At 37.0% G+C, this 22,740-nt stretch overlaps 1 protein-coding gene across 9 annotated transcripts in view; it reads right to left on the bottom strand.

Annotated features, from left to right (window-relative positions):
- The window catches only part of lrch3 (leucine-rich repeats and calponin homology (CH) domain containing 3), a 196,946-nt gene that overhangs the window by 7,533 nt on the left and 166,673 nt on the right, over positions 1-22,740 (bottom strand). For 5 of the 9 annotated variants that reach the window (XM_087993517.1, XM_087993516.1, XM_043702399.2 and 2 more), the window contains 6 exons: positions 18,745-18,805; positions 17,400-17,516; positions 16,002-16,114; positions 13,146-13,283; positions 8,427-8,504; positions 6-3,707 (listed from right to left, as the gene is read on the bottom strand). In XM_087993517.1, coding sequence (XP_087849643.1) covers positions 3,501-3,707; positions 8,427-8,504; positions 13,146-13,283; positions 16,002-16,114; positions 17,400-17,516; positions 18,745-18,805 — 714 coding nt within the window. In that variant the 3' untranslated portion in view covers positions 6-3,500. Of the gene's footprint in view, positions 1-5; positions 3,708-8,426; positions 8,505-13,145; positions 13,284-16,001; positions 16,115-17,399; positions 17,517-18,744; positions 18,806-22,740 lie in introns of those variants that run through there. The other 4 variants (XM_043702402.2, XM_043702403.2, XM_043702404.2 and 1 more) reach the window with 2 other exon arrangements.

The raw sequence follows: 22,740 nt of genomic DNA, 5'->3' as shown, positions 1-22,740 counted from the left end.
TAAACAATGAAAAAAAAGGGAGGGGAACAAAAGGACAAGGGAGAAAAACAAAATTAACAAATGACATACATGTGAAACGAAAACCAAACATAGAAAAACTGAAAAACAAACTAATATGACAAAAATTAATTTTGAATGTTAATTGTTTGCATACAAGCAAATTGATGCATGTGGGAACAAACAGCAACAGAAGTTGGGTGGAATGCAGTTGTGAACAGTAACATCAGGATTTATCACGAATCAAACACCACTGGCAAAAAATGAAGTCTCACACCTTAACTCTGATCTCCATGCACCTGAACCCATAACATGGCTGACACATTAAGAAAGTGCAAAAAGTAAAGAAAATAGTATCTTATTCTTGTCTGGATGATTTTTGGATGGAAACTTAGATCTCCAAACTTCAATGGAACCAAAGTTTGCTGCTGTACATGTGAGGTGAATAACAAGTTTTTAAAATTAAAGATGTTGGGTCAGGTTTGACAAGACCCTATTTTGCATATACAGGATTTAAAAAGTAGTGTCCTGGGCCCGAATGTGTAAAACTTGAATTTACCAGGGTGCTGTAAATATAAGGCACAAACTTGATATCTGTTACTGAGATTTGTCCAGCATATGTTCAATAATTCCTGACCCAGCTGCAGAATGCATTACACAGAAAAGAACTTCTTATACCAAGAAAAAGTAGGACCCGCACTAAAATACCCAGTAGTGACAATCTTAAATTAAAATAAAATGCAATAAAATCAAACATAATGTTTTAAATCCTCAGAAGAACTGATCAAAAATAATATAAAAATGTAGTGGACAATTATAAGTTATCAGTAATATTCTTTCCTGTTGAATGAAAAACAAACTGAATTGGAAAATTAATTAAAAAGAAAGTGACTTAAGAAAATTCTATAAATATGCTCCTGTTTTTAAGAATACACAATGTTTTAATAAACCAAAAATCTCTATTTAAAAAAATTCAATTAATTTAGATCCCCATCCATCAGATTTCATAAAATCAGCAGTAATTTTGCATTTATCTTCATAATGGTGCACTTGAGTGGGCTCCTACTACATCCTCAATCATTTGTAATTTAATTGCCTTCCAATTTCACAGAAAATCTGTAATTTTCCTTAGAGAATATGGTCTACTGTTTCTTCAAAGTCAGATGATTTTACAAAATTTAATTGTAGGGTTATAGGGATGAGGTGGGTGAGGGTGGATGCTCTTCAGATGAGTGGTGTGGACTCAATGGACTGAATGGCCTGCTTCTACATTCTAAGGATTTGATGAAAAATTTATTATTCCCCAATTACTTCAAATATAGTATTAATGGACCAATAAAACTTGTACTTGGAAAGTGCTCTTGGCTGGAAGAATGGTCATAAACAATATTAAGTCTGCCCTGAGCTGAAAAGACCAGGAAGGTCTCAGGCTTATACCCACATTTGAACTGAATCAGGAAATCTCAGTTGGGCAGCAACAGAGTTGCTAGAATTGATTTGAGAGATAGTTGGACAAAAAATGAAAAATAAATCGCGCCAAAATTCTGATTTCCATCCTTTTGGAATGGGGCAGTGAATGCCCAAAGGGTTTGCACTCTGTGTTGAAATGCTGTCTTGGTTCATATGGGGATAACAGGCCATCTTTGCATGGCAGTAACACCAATGGAACCAGAACAAGAATAAACATGCCTCTTAGCTAAAGGAAATACATTCTGGTTTCATCTCTAATGAAAAGTACCTGCTGATCTTATTCGTGTATAAAATACATTGGATGAGAGGGATAATATGTAAGAAATAAAAGTTTGATATAAGTTTATTTCTGGCCACTATGAATGTACTTCCAGTTACTGAATTTAAGGTGTTCGCAACCAATAACTTCAACACAATGTCCACTGTGAAAATGTGAAGAATTATTTAACTAAATATATACTTTCGTGACTATGTATAAGAAAATAACTTGTTAAATAAACATAAATGAAATAATTGAACAAAATTGGAAGTTGGCAATATAAATTTTCTAATTTTGCAAATTGTATGCTTGCAAGTTAAAGAAACAATAACACTTGGTTTATGCAATAGCAGATATGAAATGGCGTTACACAAAAAAAGCACAATTTTTGTGTCAAGATTATCAATATTTTCAAATATCATCAAGTTTAATGTTTCAATACAAAGGAAAAAGATGTATCAACTTTGTATCAGTGAGGTTTTCTTTTGAGATCATGGTGCTAAATCAGGTACCATAACTCTTAAATCACAGTTTTGATATAAATTATGTAACTGAATAGGTAGATCAGCTGTCTCTAGAAAATGCCTAAGTTATGGCATTTATGAAATATAAGGGTTAAGTAGCATAAAGTTCATCTGTTCCTACATGAGCCAATCTTTATTCTACTAATTTAAATGATTTTCTCTATCATACGAATGTTAAGCTTAATGATATAGATCAACAACAGTGTGCTTTTGCATATTAGTTATCAGGAGTGGTGAAACATTAATTATGGTGGCAGGACCAAAGATTGATTGATAATGGTTAAATTTAATGTAAATACAAATTAAACAGATGGTAGAAATGAATTTTATTCACAAGAAACAAAACATGTAGTATTTATTGCTACTGAAACTATCTATTCTTGTAATGATGTTGTTTAAATGAATGATCAAATCTGTGTAATGTTTAATACTAATATATATGCAGTAGTGATAGTGTAGTGAAGTCCAGACACAGCATGTGCAAAAGCTTTCTCACATATCCACATTTGCAGAATAAATTGACATGAAGATAAGTAATACTTCTACAACTATTAAGTTCTACACCAACCACCAACATCTGAAACAACAGGATTAATAACTTAATGTAGTGGATTAAAAATCATGGGTTGAACATAATCAAAACAATCCAGCAATTGGTTGACAAAAAGAACAATTATTTTTTAAGGTAAGGTTTTTCAGTGTACTATCTTCCTAGTTCCAGGAGCTCATTTACAAACGTTGAAAATCGGGAGTTGGAGGTCTCATTAAAATGAACACCACAAGTGTACTCCATTATCTAACAATGATCCCATTTTCAGAATTAGCCCAACAAAAGTGTAAACTGAGCCTTGATATTTTGAAAAAATCTTTAATCTGATTAACAAGAAAACCCAAATATTATTTTGATGGAATTGCAATTATGTAAACCTAAATTTTTAGTCAAAACTATAATGTCAGCTAAGAAAGCATAAACTTTTCAGTCAAACAATGGAGTGATGACTGAACTGAATGAGTAGCAGAAAAAAGCGGCATCTAGACAACAAAATCAATTAAACGTCATGAGAAATAGTATGAAAGGCACTGTGAATGGCTTTTCTTCGAAAATACCAGGAGTATGAAATCTTTATTAAAAATAATCTCACTGTACTTAGAAACATTTGTGATTTTGAAACTAAGGCCAAATGCACTTTGCAGTCACTCTGTCCCCACCCCCACCCTCCACTTTCCCTTACACATTCTTTCTTTTCTAATTAGAACGCAGCGACCCAATGGTACACAGCAAAAAGCAGCAGCATCACATTAATGTAAAAAAGAGCAAAGCCTGCAAGCTGGCCACCAGAGAAGGGGGTGAGAACAGGACTGGTTATGCTTGCTCCCAAAGTCAGTAGCATGTCAACCGTCTTTTGAGTGCTGAGGAGGTTGGCTTGGAGCACATCAGATGAAGAGCAAAGGTCATCCTTCCAATATTTCAGTGATAGCAGGAGAGAAATGACAGAGAAAAATTAGTTGAGAAAAATCAGCATGCAACATTTACTCTCAATTATTTTTATCTTTCTCCCATTTCAGATTCAAGCACATAAACACAAGGTGTGCAATTAACTTCCAAAAATCAGTATCCAATTTAAAGGAAGCATTAATTGAAAAGAAGTTCCAATTATTGTTCACCTTACTCTCTTTCTTTGTGGAAACAAGTGTAAAATATTGAAGACTTGTCAAAGAATTGAATGTTGGATTTAACTATTCAAAATCTATTTGATTATTTGTTTTGATTTACAAAGGAATTTTAAGAATTTTTTCATATAGATGAAATCCATGCTGTAAAGTTGAAACAGGTTGCTTCTGTTCAATTTAACTGAATTCTTATGAGAAAATTACAGTTTTAACACTAGAATAAGCTGTTAGTTGGTGGTATTATCATCCCTTGTTTCAATTTCTAAACACTACTGTATCACTTGCTACTGCTGGATAATTATTTGTCACAGAGATGGAAACAGACCCTTCGGTCCAACCCGTCCATGCCGACCAGATATCCCAACCCAAAGTTATGTTGAGGGGTATCAGATGTCAAAACTAGGATGAACATTAGCAAGCAAAAATCAGGAATGCTCATCTCTCTTTTATTCTCAATCCTTCTGCATAAATTGAGAAAAGACAGACCATTAAAACTCCTAAATTCCTTTCTGGAAAAGCAGAATCAGAGAGAAATGTACAGCACAGAAACAGACCATTCGGTTCAACTTGTCCATGCCGACCAGATATCCAAAATAAATCTAGTCCTATTTGCCATTGTTTGGCCCATATTGCTCTAAACACTTTTTATTCATAGACCCATCCAGATGTCTTTTAAATGTTGCAATTGTACCAGCCTCCACCACTTCCTCTGGCAGCTCATTCCATAGATGCGCCAAATCTCTGCGTGAAAATGTCCCTTTTAAATTTTTCCCCTCTCACCCTAAACCGATGCTCTCTAGTTTTGGACTCCCACACCCCAGGGAAAAGATCGTGTCTATTTACGCTATCCATACCCGTCAGGATTTTATATACCTCGATAAGGTTACCCAGCAACCCTATAGCTCAAATCCTCCAACTCTGGAAACATCCTTGTAAATCTTTTCTGAGTCCTTTCAAGTTTCACAACATCCTTCCTTAGCAAGAAGACCAGAATTGCACACAACATTCCAAAATTGGCCCAACCAATGTCCTAAACAGCTGCAACATGATCTCCCAACCTCTGTACTCAATGCACTGGCTAATAAAGGCAAGCACACCAAATGCCTTCTTTACTATCCTATCTATATATGACTCCACTTTCAAGGAACTATGAACCTGTATTCCAAGGTCTCTTTGTTCAGCAACACTCCATAAGACCTTATCATTTAGTGTATAAGTCCTGCCCTGATTTGCCTTCCCAAAATGGAATACCTCACATTTATCAAAACTAAACTCCATCAGCCACTCCTTAGCCCACTGGCCCATCCGATCAAGATGCCAATGTAATCTGAGGTAACCTTCTTTGCTGTCCATTACACCTCCAATTTTGGTGTCATCTGCAAACTTATTAACTATACTTCCTATGTTCACATCCAAATCAGTTATACAAATGGCAAAAAGCAGTAGACCCAGAACCGATCCTCATGGCACACCTCTAGTCACAGGCCTCCAGTCTGAAACGCAACTCTCCACCACCACCCTCTGTCTTCTACCTTCATGCCAATTCTGCATCCAAATGGCTAGTTCTCTCTGTATTCCATGTAATGTTTGAAGGATGGTGGGCAGATGAAAAGTTTCATTCGGACCAAAGTAAAAAATGAAGGATTCATGTTTTGTCACATCCGTGTCTAGCTCTTAGATTATATTGAATATTACGGCTGTGGTCTTCTATTTAAATCTGTTTGTATACATTATAAATAAGAGAGAATAAGCAGGTGTCACGGCTGCTGGAAACCTTTGCATATGAAATCTACTCGAATGACACTTTAAATCTGATTTCTGACATTCAGAAAGATAGTGATTTGGACAATAGCTAGCTGCAAAGCAAAATATGCAGGCCCCAAGCAAAATAACCCTCAAAATAGTACACAATAGACACACACCCTCTCAGTTTTATATGAAAAACAATTACACGTTCCTATCTTTGCTAATACATTTTAAGCCTGCAGCACATGAGCTAGGCTCACTAAGAATCTCAGACAAACAACTTCAGATTCCAGTGAAGTCTTAGGATTTGTTTCAAGTGAATAACATCATTGGTAAGAAACTGTTATGAGATCAATATTCTGTCGCTTATGCTAACATAAACCAGGGATTTAGACCAGATCAGTACATATCTTGCAAAAAGCATGAAGGAAAATGATTTTTTTTTTCCTTTATTCACTCATGGGATAAGGGCATTGCTAGCAAGGTAAAAATTATTGCCCATCTCTAATTGCCCAGAGGGCAGTTAAGAGTCACCCACATTGCTATGTGTCTCGAGTCACATATAAGCCAGACCAAGTAAGGATGGCAGTTTCCTTCCCGAAAGGACAGTACTGAACCAGATGAGTTTTTCCTTACGATTGGCAATGGACTCATAGTCATCATTAGGTATTTATTTCCAAATGTTTACTGACTTCAAATTACACCATCTATCATGGCAGAATTTGAACCCAGATCCCCAGAACATTAGCTGGGTCTCTGAATTAACAGTGCAGCGATAATACTACTAGCCATCACCTCGCCATACATTACTGAATACATTAATGCGACCTTAGAAGTTGATCTGAAATATAAGCCGCAAGATCAGTAGTTCCTGAACATTCTTCATATTCTTTGAGGTAAATTACAACATTTTGTTAATGATATGTTTTGAGTGAGGTTATATAATGACTGCACTGCATTTAATCAATTGATCGCATAAAGCTTTTATATTTCATTAAGCACACAGAATTGAGGTTTACAGTACCTCTTTCTTATCCTTTCATGGCAGCAATATGGTACAGGCATAGCCACAATGCCAATAGAGTTCCAGGATTTCGATCCAGTGACACGGAAGTTCAGTGATATATTTCTAAGTCAGGATGCTGAGTGTTTTGAAGGGCTATGTACAGGTGATAGTTTTCTCATATATCTGCTGCCCTTGTCCTTCTCAATGGTAGTGGTCTTGGATTTGAAAAGTGTTATCTAAGGAGCCTTGTGAATTTCTGCAGCGTATTTTCTAGATGGTGCAAACAGCTGCTATTTTGTATCAGTGATGGAGGAAGTGATTGAGGATGTGGTGCCAATCCATCTGCTTTATCCTGGATGGTGTCAAGCCTCTTGAGGAGAGCATTCCATCACATGCCTGACTTGGGCCTTATAGATAGTGGACAGGCTTTGGAAATCTACATGCCAATCAGAGTTATTCACTGCAGAATTCCTAGACTCTGACCTGATCTTTTGGCCACAGTATTTATCTGGCTGGTCCAGTTCAACTTGTGGTCAATTTTGACAGTGGAGTATTCAGCGATTGCAACGCCACTGATTGTAGAAGAACAACAGTTAAGATTTTCGCTTTTTGGAGATGGTTGTTGCCTGGCACTTGCGTGGCTCAAATGTTACTTTTCAGCCAAAGCTTGAATATTGTCCAGGTCTTGGATACAGACCATTTCAGTAATGGGCTTACAGGGTTATTATGCGGGTTGTTTGATACATCTATTCAATTGCTCAAGATTTGCCAGGGCTTTGTTCACACTAAGAGTATGTAGTACGTTGTTTTATTCCAAAAGGGGTATCAGCAACAAAATGGGGTAATAATGGGTAAGTATGTCGTTAAACAACAATTTACCTGAAATGATTGCTACATATAGCTCTTGACACTATTCTTGGCCTGAAGTGCTCAATTGTCGCAGCTAAAGCAGATTGTATATTTGAGGAGTTCCTCATTTGACAGAAAGCTATGTTCAATACGCTGTCATATCCAAACACAGTATCAAAAAGATCACAGAAAGCAGGAACATAATGATCTGGTCTAAACACAGCCAAACTATGTTAAGTTATAACTTGTTAGAGAATTGAAATCTTTTTCTACACATGCAGGATAAAATCTAGCTAAAAGATTCATCTGGTTTCCTGCCTTAAAATGTAGATATAATCAGCCACATTACCGATTTTATAGAACATAAAATTAAAATTTGATGGCTGATCAATGCCACAAAAAATAGAATATTGAAGAGAAGAAAAGTCATCAAAAAGCTGAAAAATTCAACTTCAAATTACACAGTGCATATCAATACCAGTTTCGGAATTCAGTTACACAGCTTCAGAACTGCTTGGGTGTAGGCAATTTTTTATACAAAGCCTGATCATTAGCTCAGTTGATGCATTAAATTCCAAAACTCAAGTAAAGATTCTAGAAAACAATGTAGTTAAAAACACAATTTGACATTCAATCTCTTTAAACCAATGTTCCAAATATTAATAGATTTAACTACACACCATTAACTGCAAACATTCTTGATTCAAATGAAACTGAATTGATTTAATTTGACTCAATTAAATCTACAGTTTTGGTCATAATGGCTTAATTAAAGCTTGACATCAACATTGGGTGGAGGAGCTGGTGTTGTTGATAAATAGTACACTTAATCATGCAGCAGCAATGATACAATATTTTTAATACTGATACAGAATAGTCCACTATAAAGTAGAAGGGTACAGACCTGTGGTACACCAATTCTCTTACAAGCATCCAGGAAATTCTCCACATTCCGTCTGCATTTTGCCATAGTCAGTTTGGGCTATAACCAGAAACAAAACAAGCAAGTGCACCTCAGTCAGGGAACAGTGTGTGGCAGAAAGGGCAAGAGGGGACAGATAATGGATGAGGAAAAGGGAAAAAAGACATAAGAAAATTCATTAGGGAACCAATCCAAAATTCAAGCAATCCTTGCAATTATAAATACATAGGAATCAATAAAGCAGTTGTCATCATAAACTACCTCAATAAAGTTTGAGATGTTAGCTTAGCTTTTTGGATATTGATGCTGACATCCCATTTTGTATATTGTTAGTAAAAGATTTGATTTGGCTTTTCTTTGATATTGAAAGCTTTGAAAAGTATACAAGTAAGGAGGGAATACTAAAAGTAAATGTTGGCAATTTACAGGATGAAAATGGTGAGGTAATAATGGGAAACCCAAAAGTGGCAGAGACATTAAACCAATATTTTGACTCCGTTTTCACAGTGGAAAATAATAACTTCTTGCCAAAAACTGCAGTTACCACAGAGAAATTTTGTAAAATTACTACAACTAGGTAGAAGGTTTTGATTAAACTAATGGGGTTAAAGGCAGATAAGTCGCTGGGGCCTGATGGCCTGTATCCTTGGGTATTAAAGGAGGTAGCAGCAGAGATAGTTGATGCATTAGTTATGATATTCCAAAATTTGCTGGACTTTGGAAAGGTACCAGTGAAGTAGAAACATGCTAATGTGACACCCTTATTCAAAAATAGGCAAAAAGTAGGAAACTAGACTAGTTAGTTTGACCTCTGTAGTGGGGAATCATAATGTAAGAGATAAATGAACATTTGAAAAACCAAAGCTCAATTCACCAGCATCAGTGCAGTTTCATGAAAGGCAAGACAGGCTCAACAACTTGTTTGGGGATGTAACTAGCAAGATGGAAAGGAGGATCCAGTGGATGTGGTATAGCGAGACAATGTACTGCATAAAAGACTGATCCAGAAAGTTCGATCCCAGGGGGTTAGGGGTAGAGTATCGGCTGACTGACAAAAAGTATATGGTCAGGATGAATGGGTCCTCCTTTGGATGGCGAACCATAACTAGCAAGGTGCCACAAGATTCAGTTCTCAACTACTTCGAGTCTATACAAATGATCTCCAAGCAGGGACAGAGCATAACATAACAAAATTTGTGGATGATACGAAAGTGGTGGGAAAACAGGGTGCACTGAAGAGATAGAGTTTACAAATGGATATCGACAGCTTACGAGAATGGACCAGGATCTGGCAATGGAGTTTAATGTAAGTAAGCGTGAGAGGCTGGAAAAATAAAAGGGCAAATTATTGTTTAAATGGGAAGCAGATTCAAAGTGTGCCAGTGCAGAGAAGTACAGGCATCTTTGTGCATGAATCACAGAAAAGTGGTTATGTAGGTGCAGCATATAACAAAAAAGGCAAATGGAATCTTGGCAGTTGTTGCAAAACGACTGGATTATAAAAGTTAAAAAGCAATGTTACAATTATACAAGGCATTGGTGAGGCCACACCTGGAGTACTGTGTCCAGTTTTGGTCTCCCTACTTGAAACCGAAGGGTAGGAAAAGTTGATGGAATAGAATTATTAATAAGAAATGAAATGAGGACAGTTGAGAGAGCTGATCTAGGCTCAGATGGCATACAGTCCATTTTTGGTGGAGGTAAATAACAACAAAGAAAAGATGACATCAATAGGAATAGAGTAGAGACCCCCAAACAGCAGCCACAATGCTCATAAAAAGAATAGAGCAATATTTTTACGCTTCACATTTAATGGGTTAATCAAGTTAGAAACGGTACCTAAAACAACTAATTCATAGAATGCATAAGGGATAGTTTCCAAGAGCAATACGTCATGGAGCCAACCAGGGAATAGACTATCCTGAATCTGGTAATGGGTCAGGAGGCAGGTTTATTAAATTACCTGATAGTAAAAGATCTCGAGGAAATAGTGATCATAACATGATAAAAGTTAATATTCAATTTAAGAATGAGAAACTTGAGTCAGAAACAACTCTGTTTAATTTAACTAAAAGGAATTACAAATGAAACGAAGATAGAATTAGCTGAAGCGGACTGGGCAGATAAATTAGCCAGGGGCAAGACTGTAAACAAGCAGTACAAACATTTAAGGAGGTAATTCAAAACTCTCAACAAAACTATATCCAGGGAAGAGAAATGATTCCAAAAGAAGGATAAACCAACCACAGCTAACCAATGAAGTTAAGGAGAGTATTAAATTTAAACAAAAAATATAACGAGGTCAAAGTCAGAGATAGCTCCGAAGACTGGGATAAATTCAGAATACAGCAAAGGAGGATAAAAAAAAAGGAAAAAATAAACTACGAGGGCAAACTAGTGAGGAATATAAAAACTGACGAGAAAGCGTCTTTAAATATATGAAAAGGAAGAGAAAGGTCAAAGTGAATTTAGGTCCCTTAGAAAATAAGTCTGGAGAGATAGTTTTTTTTTTTATTTGTTCATCACTGGCTAGCCAACATGTGTGCCTGTCCCTCGTTGTTCTTGAGGTGGTGGTGGTGAACTGCCTTCTTGAACTGCTATAGTCCACAAGCCCTCAGGAATGGAATTCCAGGATTTTGACCCAGCAACAGTGAAAGACTAGTGACGTATTTCCAAGTTAGGATGCTGATATGGCTTGGAGGGGAATTTGCAGGTGGTAGTACTAACCGGTAACCTTGTCCTTCTAGATGGAAGTGGATGTAGGATCTTTGGTGAATTTCTGCAGTGCATCTTGTAGATAAGAGACACTATTGCTACTGAGCATTGATGGTAGAGGGAGTGGATGATTGTGGATGTGATCCTAATCAAGCGGCTACTTTGTTCTGGATGGTGTCAAACTTCTTGAGTGTTTTTGGAGCTGCACTCATTCAGGCAAGTGGGGAATATTCCATTACACTCCTGACTTCTGCCTTGTAGATGGTGGACAGGCTTTGGGGAGTAAGGAGATGAGTTACTCACCACAGTATTCCTAGCCTCTAACCTGATTTTGTCATCACTGTATTTATGTGGCGAGTCCAGTTGAGTTTCTGGTCAATGGTAATTCCCAGTATGCTGACAGGGAATTCAGTGATGCTAACACCATTGAATGTCAAGGGTTGGTGTGTAGAATGTTGGAGCATTGGGGATGGTTATTGTCTGGCATTTGTATGGTGTGAATGTTACTTGCCACTTGTCAGCCCAAGCCTGTAAATGATCCAGATCTTGTTGCAATTGAACATGAACTGCTTCAGTATATGAGGAATCACAAATGGTGCTGAACATGGTGCAATCATCATCAAACATCCCCATTCTGGCCTTAAGATGGAGGAAAGGTCACTGATGAAGCAGCTGAAGATGGTTGGGCCTAGGACACTACCCTGAGGAACTTCTGTAGAGAAGAGTACTAAATAAAAACCAAAAGAACTGCAGATGCTGTAAATCAGAGAGAAAAACAGAAATCAATATCAGATTCCTCAGGTTCTGAGGAAGGGTCACTTGACCCAAAACATTAACTCTGATTTCTCTTCACAGATACTGTCTGACGTTTTCCTGCAGAGATGTCCTGGAATGGAGATGACTGACTTTTAACAACCATAACCATCTTCCTCTTCGCCAGATATGACTCCAACTAGTGGAGTTTGCCCTGAGCCCCGTTGATTCCAATTTAACTAGGGCTCCTTGATGCCATACTCAGTTGAATGCAGCCTTGATATTGAGGGCTATCTCTCTCTCATCTCACCCCTAGAATTCAGATCTTTTGTCCATGTTTTAACCAAAGCTATAATAAACTGAGTGGCCCTGGCAGACCATAAATGTCTCTTCAGTGACAAGGTTAATATTGAATGATGAACAGATGCTTGATAGTGCCGTTCAAAACACCTTTTATCATTTCATTGATAATTAAGAGTAGATTGACGGTAAGGTAATGGGTCTGTTTGGATTTGTCCTGCTTTTTGAGTAGAAGACATTCCAGATTTGTTCCTGGGATGATGGGATTCTCCTACAAAGAGAGATTGAGAAAACTGGGCCAGTATTCTCTAGGATTTCAAAGAACAAGAGGTGATTTCATCGAAACCTACAAAATATTTAAGGAGTGGATGCAGATAAAATGTTTCCCCTGACTTGAGAGTCAAGAACCAGGGATCACAATTTAAAAGTAAGGAGGATGATACTGTGGATTGAGATGAGGAGAAATTCTTTTTATTCAGAGGGAGGTGAATCATGGGAATTCTCTGAGCCAGAAGGCTGTGGAAACTCAATCTTTCATCATATTTAAAATAGAGGTTGATAAATATTTGATTATCAATGCATAACGGGTTTTGAGGATAATGTGGGTAAAATGTATTTAAATATTTTATCAGCTGTGATCGTGCAAAATGTCAGAGCAAGCTTGACAGGCTGAATGGCCTATTCCATTTCTATGTTCATACAGCACATAGATTGCAGTTATTCAAAAAGGCAGATATCACAACCTACTTCAAGAATTAGGGATTAAATGCTGGCCTAGCTGGCGATATGTACAGCTCGTGAATGAATAACAAGAATATCAGTTATCAATGATACCATTGTCAGGTAGCAAGCATTACCCACATCCTACCTAAAAGGGAAATACTCAGCATTAGCATTGCAATTTTTAATAGCATCAGAATTCAGAATACTCACCACAGCTGGAGATGGCACATGTATACTGGGCACTGACCGTGGTCTCACATGATTAGCGAGATGACAGAGAACAACACCATCTGTTAGTGCTGAGCCAAGATCACTTGGGAGAGAAATCTTTAACCTTGTTTCAATGTTCTGAAAAGTCAACCAGAGAGAAATATATAACTCTTTGGTCATAGATAAACATGTTTATTGGCAGTGGAGGGGACAGCTAGGTAAAGCACTGACCTTTCAGAACTGGAACTTGTGGATGAATTCAAAACAGAATTTACGGAGATTGGAAAGAAAGATTGGTGTGTTTCTAATCTTAAGCATTATTGCAATGTCAAAATAGGACATTGTGATTTTAACAGAGACCTGGATCAAAGAATGGCAAGCATGGGCATTAAATATTCCTGGATACAAGGTGTTCAGGAAAGACAGCAATGTCCGTTCGGTAGTACTTGCAAAACTCAGCAGTGTAAAACATTAGATGTAATTCTGTAATTGAACAATATAAACAGGATAATCTCAAGTATGAGAAGAATTATATTGACATTGTTGAGAGATTAAATGAGTAATTTGCATTTGCCTTTACCAAGGAAGAAGATGGTGTGAAGTTCATGGTGAAAAAAAAGACATCTGGAAGATTTAAAATTGATGAGGTGATGTTGGGCAGATTACCTAAGCTTAAATGTGTATAAAATACAAGGACCAGATAAGATGCATCCGAAGAGACTGAGCACAGTGAGAATGGAATTTGAGGGGGTACTGGCTATAATTTTCCTGTCTTCTTTAGACTACAGAGTAGTGCCAGACAACTAGAGAATTGTGCATGTTTGACCTCTGTTCAAATAAGGATGTAAAAATAAGCCTAGCACCTATAGGCCAGTCAGTTTAACTTCAGTGGTGGGAACACTTGCAGAAACAGGAGACATAATTAGTAGATAATTAAGGACAACCGGGTTAATTAAGGAAATGCACACAAATTTATTAAGGGAAAATTGTGTTTGACTAATTTGGAGTTTTTTGAGGAAGTAGCAGAGAAGGCTGATATAGCATACATGAATTTCCAAAGATAGGTGATATAGTTTCACAGCATATGTGTGAGCCAAGTTATACTTCATGAAATAAAAAACAATGTAGATACAAAACTGGCTAAATGACAGGAAACAGTCAGTAGATGTTAACAGTGTCTTTCACTTTATAGTGAAAATCTGCAGATCAGTGATAAGTCTCTTGCTCTTCATGTACATTGGTGACTGAGACCTTGGGGTATTGTGCACAAATGAAAAACTTGAATATGATGGAAAACTTGAGAGCTTTTTGAACTGCAAAGAGCATAGTGCAGAACTTCAAAGGGACATTGACAAGTTAATGGAATGAGTGGATACGTAACAGATAATGTGGAGAAAGATGAAATGATTTATTTTGATAGAACAAACGGTGAGATGGTGGGCGGCATGGTGGCAGTGGACAGCACGGTGGCACAGTGGTTAGCACTGCTGCCTCACAGCGCCAGAGACCCAGGTTCAATTCCCGCCTCAGGTGACTGACTGTGTGGAGTTTGCACATTCTCCCAGTGTCTGAGTGGGTTTCCTCCGGGTGCTCTGGTTTCCTCCCACAGTCCAAAAATGCGCAGGTTAGGTGAATTGGCCATGCTAAATTGCCCGTTGTGTTAGGTGAAGGGGGTAATGGGTCTGGGTGGGTTGCGCTTCGGCGGGTCGGTGTGGACTTGTTGGGCCGAAGGGCCTGTTTCCATACTGTAAGTAATCTAATCATAATGTAAAATAAAGGGTGCAATATAAAGATGGTGTAGGGGCAAAGGGAACTCGGTGTTATGTGTGAATAAGTCACTGAAGGTGGCAGGACAAGTTGAGAAAGGATACAGGGCCTCAGCTTTAGTACAAAGCAAGAGCGCGCTGAACTCATAAGACATTAATTCAACCTGTGCTGGATGTCTGAATTCAGTTCTGCGCATCATACCTTTGGAAAGATGTGAAGACATTTAGAGCATATAGAAATTATTCATAAGAATGATTCCAGGGATGAGGGACTTTAGTTTGCTAAGTAGACTGGTAAAGTTGAGACTGTTTTTCTTGAAAAATGCTGAGAAATTTGAGAGGTACTCAAATTCTCAAGGTTATGGACAGAGTAGATAGGAGAAACTGTTCTCACGTGTGAAAAGAATGACAGTGAGAATGCACAGATTTTAAGTAATTAGCAAGGGAAGTAAAATATAACATCAGGCAAAAGGTTTTCACATAATGTGTAGTTAAAGACTGGAATGCACTGCTCGAGAGTGCGGTGGAGGCAAGTTCAATTCAGGCATTAACAAAGGTAATTAGGTTGTTTTCTGAAAATGAAAAATGTACAAAAGTACAGAGATAAGGTTGGGAAATCTTAGGAGATAAGTTGCTAATTCGGAAAGCTGTTGTAGACACTGGGCAGAATTGCCTCCTTCTGCACAGTAATGATTCTGTACAGTCAGTTCTACTCTAACGCAGTAGTTCCATTCTCATGCAATCGTTATAAGAAAATTGTGTAATAGCAGCACCATTTAAACTAATGGAGCCAGAATCGCATTATAACCAACATACACTTTAAAAGTTCATGCTTTAGAAACAATGTCCCTAATTTATCAATCGCATTACAGCTAATTTGCATGAACAAAACGTGCATTATAGCAGATCAACCTGTACAGATTGGTAGAATAAGGTAAATTCAAGATGTTGCCACAAAGTAAAGATGCAGCAAGTTAGTAACTTCACAATCTACAAATCGTACATTTAATACATTCTTCAAGATTTTCTTTTACATTCGGACTATATAACAAAACTTCTGTTTTGATGAACAAATGAACAACTAGATCACCTTCCGTAGCTGCTGTAGGACTCTCTGTTCATCACATTGCTTCTGGTTCTGCAATATCAAGGTGTCCTCAGAGTCCTGGTTAGGAGGAAAAGAGGAGGTGGAAGAATTCACATCTAAAGATACAGAAGACAGATTTTGCATAAGAAAAGGAACATTCCTGTCATATGTTAGCATCATTATTGCACTTTTTTGTTACAAACTTATAGTTTAGTGGAATTGAATAATATCTGCTATCAAGATACAATCCCGATACATCAGTTGAGACCAGTTCATTCGTGACAAAACAAGAAATTTAGATTCAATCAGAAAAGAAAATTATGTCATGAGTAATGAGAATAAATGTACAATGTGGCTTCTACTTCTTTTCTTCAATGTTGTCTTTCTGAAGACACTTAACTGCTCAAAGTGGCACAGTTTCACTGTGTCAGATTCCTTGTACATTGTTCAAGGAATCATTAGCACGATTGAGCAGAACAGCGGACAGGTTGCAGGTGGGTCATCTGTCTAATACTTTTTAAATTCTGACATACATCTATATTCATTTTCACCAGGGATTATCAAATAATTAATGATGAGAAATAGATTATGAGACTATTTCCCTTCCCCAATCTGGTACACCGATATCTGATGTACTATTTATTGTTGCCTTCATGGAAATCGGCTGAGGTTAGCATAGCCTGGGGATCAGATGCTTATATTCTTAGTCTGTTTGATTCATAAAACTGTACCAAGACATCAAGATTGTCAAGTTGACATCTTTATCTAACTTGCTTCCATTTTTATAGTGTCTTTAACATAGAAAAAGATGACCAGACACTTCAGAGACATTTTAAGAATGTTGGATACTGAGGTCATGAAGGTGAAATGAGCAGCATAACTCAAAGCTTCGTAGAGGAGATGGATTTATCGAAGGAATGAAAGGAAAAGAAGGAAGTGGAAAGATTTATGAAGGAAATTTCAGAATTTGAGGCTTACACAACTCAAGGCATGCTGCCAATGGTTTCTATATATTCATTTAAGAGAAAGACATTTTAAAACATGAATAAACATTGAGTACCTGTTGCTTAACTTAAGATAAACATTTGGAACAATAAATAATGAAAACCCCTGTGACTGCCAGATTCAAATCTGTTTTTCAGCCAGAGTAACTATTCATCTGTTTCAATCATAGCATTTTGTTAACATTGTAAAATTAAGGTGGCACAAAAAGAAACAAAGTAAGAGTTTGTTTTCAGCATCACTTTTTGTCCATGCCTATCTTCTTCATAAGGTAGTATATTTAAAAATATTATACAGCTACATAGAGACAAATACTTCAGTGACAAATCGTTATTGATAAACCCTGGTTCTACTGACATATTTGGATAATGGAATATTCTACTTTCATGTCCAACCTACCTTTTATTATCTCATCTCTTGTGGTCGCTCTCAATAGGAAGTTCTCAAGTCGCTGAGTATGTGTGGGCTGTTTGTAAGAGTGGGGAGAAGAACCAGGATAAGGAGGAACAGACTGGACTGCAGCCAGAGGCAAGAATGTAAAAATGAGCAGAATTTGATGGCCAGTTTTCGGAAAGAGTTAATCAACAAGTAGTAGAAGCAAGAAACAGAGATAGAAATGAGAAAACAAATATTAAAATGGGCAAAAATCAAATTAACAATGCAATTATACTGCAATAGTAAGATAGTGGTAAATGACGGTGCAGAAGGGTTTCAAAATGGTGATAAGGTTTTAATGGTAAAAATTTTTTTTATTTCACTGCTAACACGGTTTCTTACAGCATCCAAAATGTTAAATTTTTTTCCTCCAAATGTTGACAAACCTGTTGTGCATTTGCTCCTTTCAATTTCTGTGTGAAACATTTTCCCGGGTTATTGTTTTTAGTAGTGATGAGAGTTGGGAAAATAACAGGGGACTGTTTTGTGAAATAGGTTAAACATAGCAAAGTTTGTAAAACTTGCAGCTACTTGGGATCTGTTCCAAAAGTAGTTTGTACAATGCTTTCCTCTCCTTCTGTCCAGAAGGCAGTGAATTCTGGTATGCTACTCCATATGTACAGATGTCCATACATTAATTTCCATTGATGATTCAAAACAGGCTTTTTAACAAAAGAAGTTTTAACTTGATAACAAGTGTATGTGACCCTTAAATCATTTGCAAGAAACACGGGAAATTACTAAGGTCAGGACCGATCTGGCTTTTCTTTAAGCCAGATGACATTGAGACAAATTTATCATATACTAATTTGAGTCCAAATTCAAAAAAGTTAATTAATCACAGATTAAGAATGGAAATCCATTTGTTATATACACTTTCCTTCAGGAAATCATTGGAAAAATCTATTTGTAAACTTCCATCAGTACAGTGCCATTTCAATTTCTATTTGAAGAAGTTCAACCAAGTGTTGTGGGATTTCCAAATGTTGAGGTTTGTGACTACATTAGTGGAGGGGGGGGGGGGGGGGGGTAGTGCTTTACAAACATGAGCCACATCAGATCCACTGCACATTTTAAAAGGCACCCTATGACATATTTTTGCGAACTGCAAAATGTAACCATATCAATGGAATCTGATCCTAGAATTAAGATTTATCATGAATACAAAATACATTAATTCATTCTATGATAACTAAACAAGGTTAAATAAATATTTCATGTCATCAACTAGAGAAATACATTTTCACAAACAAATTACATAGACAGAGCACGTTACAATATAATTTTTTTACATTTGGCTGTCTCTTACCTATGTTGACAGATGATTGGGTAATAGAGGCATATGGTGACACAGGTGGTCTTTCTTCAGTCTACAAGATAGAAAATCAAAATATTTTACAGTAGCAGATAAACTGTTCTGGGAGATTAGAAATAAGAAGTGTGAAGCAAATTCTCAAATATATTAAACTTAGTTTGCTTCAGAAGAGTATGAAGGGTATCAATTTTCTGTAATATATATTGCTTCCTCTTCAATGCCAAATCAATACCTATTTTATTTCTTCAGGGCAAAGTAACAGATAAAGCTGTCAACAAGAGATCATTAAAAATTATAACAATTTTTGCTTACAGGTAGTTAAGTATCATGATTAAGTTAGAAAAACAACTGAAGGAAAACAGAGAAGACAATCTGCAAAGATCTTTAAGAAAGTTAATTTTGTCTTACTTCAAAAGCCAAATCAAAGCTAATCTGCAAATATGATATAATTGAAATTTCAACAGAATTAGAATTGAGCCAATTACAAAGTCACTTTCATTACACAAGCCATACATTAAATTTGTTTCAGGAGCATTTGAATAGGCTGGGCATTCTACAAATAATGTAATTGTGAATAACTATCGAAGAAACACATAAGTAATTAGTAATAAAATGTCAATGGACTTTGTTTTTGATGGTGAAGTGATGTGCCGAAACTCTTCAAATAAGAGTTCTACAAATTGAAAAGACATTGACAAGAAGATTAAACAAATCATTTAGCTACACTTAGAGACCAGCAAACTTCAGTTTTAAAGGCCTCTAGTAAGAAGGGAAGAGAAAGGGATTGTATTTTTGGGTGATTTACACAATCATGAGTTTTCTGCAAATATTGAACAGAAAGACCTTCCCTCACATTAATGTATGCTCATGTTCCATCTCAAACACAGAAACAAACAGTTTTTAAAATACTTTTAAATGAAAGGCATTAACAAACAATCACAAAATAAGCATGGCCATCAGATAATTTTCATCCAAACCATAATCTGATTACAGTTATGTTAGAACTGAATGAAGTATGTTCTGTATTCTTAAAATAGAGTTAATTTCAGAAAGATCATTTTCAGAGAACAAGCTCTGCGTCTAGACACTAAGTAGAACATAGAACATTACAGAACATCAAGGGCCAAAGGACCTGTTCTGTTCCACAGGTTGCACTGACCTGTGGAACCAATCTGAAGCCCTTCTAACCTGCACTATTCCATTCTTGTCCATATGTCTATCCAATGACCATTTAAATGCCCTTAAAGTTGGTGAGTCTACTACTGTTGCAGGCAGTGCGTTCCATGCCCCTACTACTCTGAGTAAAGAAACTACCTCTGACATCTGCTTGATATTGATTACCCCTCAATTTAAAGCTTTGTCCCCTCATGCTAGCTATTGCCATCCAAGGAAAAAGGTTCTCACTGTCCAATCTATCTAACCCTCTGATGATCTTATATGTCTCAATTAAGTTGCCTCTCAACCTTCTTCTCTCTAATGAAAACAGCCTCAAGTCCTTCAGTCTTTCTTCATAAGATTTTCCCTCCATACCAGGCAACATCGTAGTAAATTTCCTCTAAACCCTTTGCAAAGCTTCCATAGCCTTCCTATAATGCAGTGACCAGAACTGTATGCAATACTTCAAATATGGCCGCACCAGAGTTTTGTACAGCATGACCTCACAGTTCCGAAACTCAATCCCTCTACCAATAAAAGCTAACACACCATATGCCTTCTTAACAACCTTGTCAACCTGGGTGGCAACTTTCAGGGATCTATGTACCTGGACACCAAGATCCCTCTGCTCATCTACACTACCAAGAATCTTACCATTAGCCCAGTTCCTGTTACTCCTTCCAAAGTGAATCACTCACTTTTCTGCATTAAACTCCACTGCCACCTCTCAGCCCTGCAGCTTATCTATGTCTCTCTGTAACCTACAACATCCTTCATCACTGTCCACAACTCTACCGACCTTCGTGTCATCTGCAAATTTACTAACCCATCCTTCTATGCCCTCATCCAGGTCATTGATATAAATGACAAACAACAGTGGGCTCAAAACAGATCCTTGCAGTATGCCACTCGTAACTGAACTCCAGGATGAGTATTTTCCATCAACCACCACCCTTTGTCTTCTTTCAGCTAGCCAATGTCTGATCCAAACCGCTACATCAAACTCAATTGCATGCCTCCACATTTTGTGCAATAGCCCACCGTGGGGAATCTTATCAAACACCTTACTGAAATCCATATACAACACATCAATCACTTTACCCTCATCCACCTGTTTGGTCACCTCCTTAACGAACTCAATAAGGTTTGTGAGGCATGACCTACCCTTCTCAAAACCATGTTGACTATCCCAAATCAACTGATTGCTATCAAGATGAATGTAAATCCTATCGCTTATAAACCTTTCCAACACTTTACCCACAACCGAAGTAAAGGTCTATAATTTCCAGGGTTGTCTCCACTCCCCTTCTTGAACAAGGGAACATTTGCTATCCTCCACTCTTCTGGCACTATTCCTATAGACAATGACAACATAAAAATCAAAGCCAAATGCTTGGCAATCTCCTCCCTGGCTTCTCAGAGAATCCTAGGATAAATCCCATCTGGCCCAGAGGACTTATGTATTTTTACATTTTCCAGAATGCTATAACCTCCTCCTTATGCATCTCAATCCCGTCTAGTCTAGTAGCCTGTACCTCAGTATTCTCGTCGACCTCATTGTCTTTTTCTACTGTGAATACTGACAAAAAGTATTCATTTTGCACTTCCCCTATTTCCTCTGATGCCACGCACAACATCCCACTACTATGCTTATAGCCCGAAGCCAGGCGTTTCAATATTTTATTACAAATGGACTCCAACCAATGTGTTGAAATCAAGAGTCATTGCACTTTCTTCAGCTTGTTCTTTTGACCTCACATGTGGAATACTTTGGTTTCTTTCCACATACAAGGTAGACTTTGGAAACTCCATTAGAGGATCAATCATTTATTTCCATTTGTGTCCTTTTCTCACTTCTTACAAATTTGGTTGTGCACACTTGACTCCTCACTTGGAGTTTGTCAATGAATGTAAAGAAGATAAACTGACTATTTGGATCAAGGCTGCATTATAATCAAAGTGGGTGAATAATGCAATTATTTTTAAATTGATTATCCTTTCCCTGGCTTCATGTTGTTATCGTTGTGAATATCCATTGGTTTTCTTCCAGACTTTCATTCCTGAACCTCATCTCTCTCATCCCTTCACCATCAAGATACTATCAACACAAAATTGAGAACTGTTTGATTTATATCCAACGTACAATTTGTTGATTAACTACTGCAAAAATTACATTGTGGCAAATTTGACTCTAGCAGCTTTTCCTGTCACTAAGTTGGCACGCTTCGATCAACTAGAGTTGCTACTAGTGGGGCAGAACTGAAAACGACATGTTGAGGCAGTTGAACTCAAGTAGTAGAAAGACCTTTAATTACTTTGTTAACCAAGGATGCAATACTTCACAAAGAATACAAACATAATAAATCAACATGTACTATAATTCACTTAAGATTCTGGTCTTTTTCAAAGGTAACTTCTAACTTTTAATTTCAAGAGTGGAAGTTAATTCTTTCTGAAACAAAAGCAATATTTCTTACTCTTTATGGTAACTTGGTTTTACAGACGATGCAATTTCCAAAGTTGTTTTTTAAACCATACATACTATTGATTACAGTCATTGATTACATGACTGTAATCAATAGTAACTAAACAAATTTGTTTCAAGAAACCATTTGTGAACTTGATGCAAACAGAAAATGAAAATGTAAAACGTTAAATCACAGTAGGTTGAACTTCTTGGAAGGCTGCATTTTAATGCAGACTGAATCCAAACCAGGACAAGAGAGTGTTCAGTCTTGTTATTGTCACATCTCTGAAATCAAATGCAAGCTTTGTGAACAACCTGCACAATCAATCAGTCTGCTCAAAGTTATTGAGCAGAACTGTGGCCGATTT

The sequence above is a fragment of the Chiloscyllium plagiosum genome, unplaced genomic scaffold (genome assembly GCF_037043375.1).
Source record: "Chiloscyllium plagiosum isolate Xiang-an unplaced genomic scaffold, Cpla_swu_hap1 HiC_scaffold_13, whole genome shotgun sequence".
Lineage (NCBI taxonomy): Eukaryota > Metazoa > Chordata > Chondrichthyes > Orectolobiformes > Hemiscylliidae > Chiloscyllium > Chiloscyllium plagiosum.
Note: the sequence above shows the minus strand (reverse complement) of the source record. Positions and strands in the feature narration are given on the sequence as shown.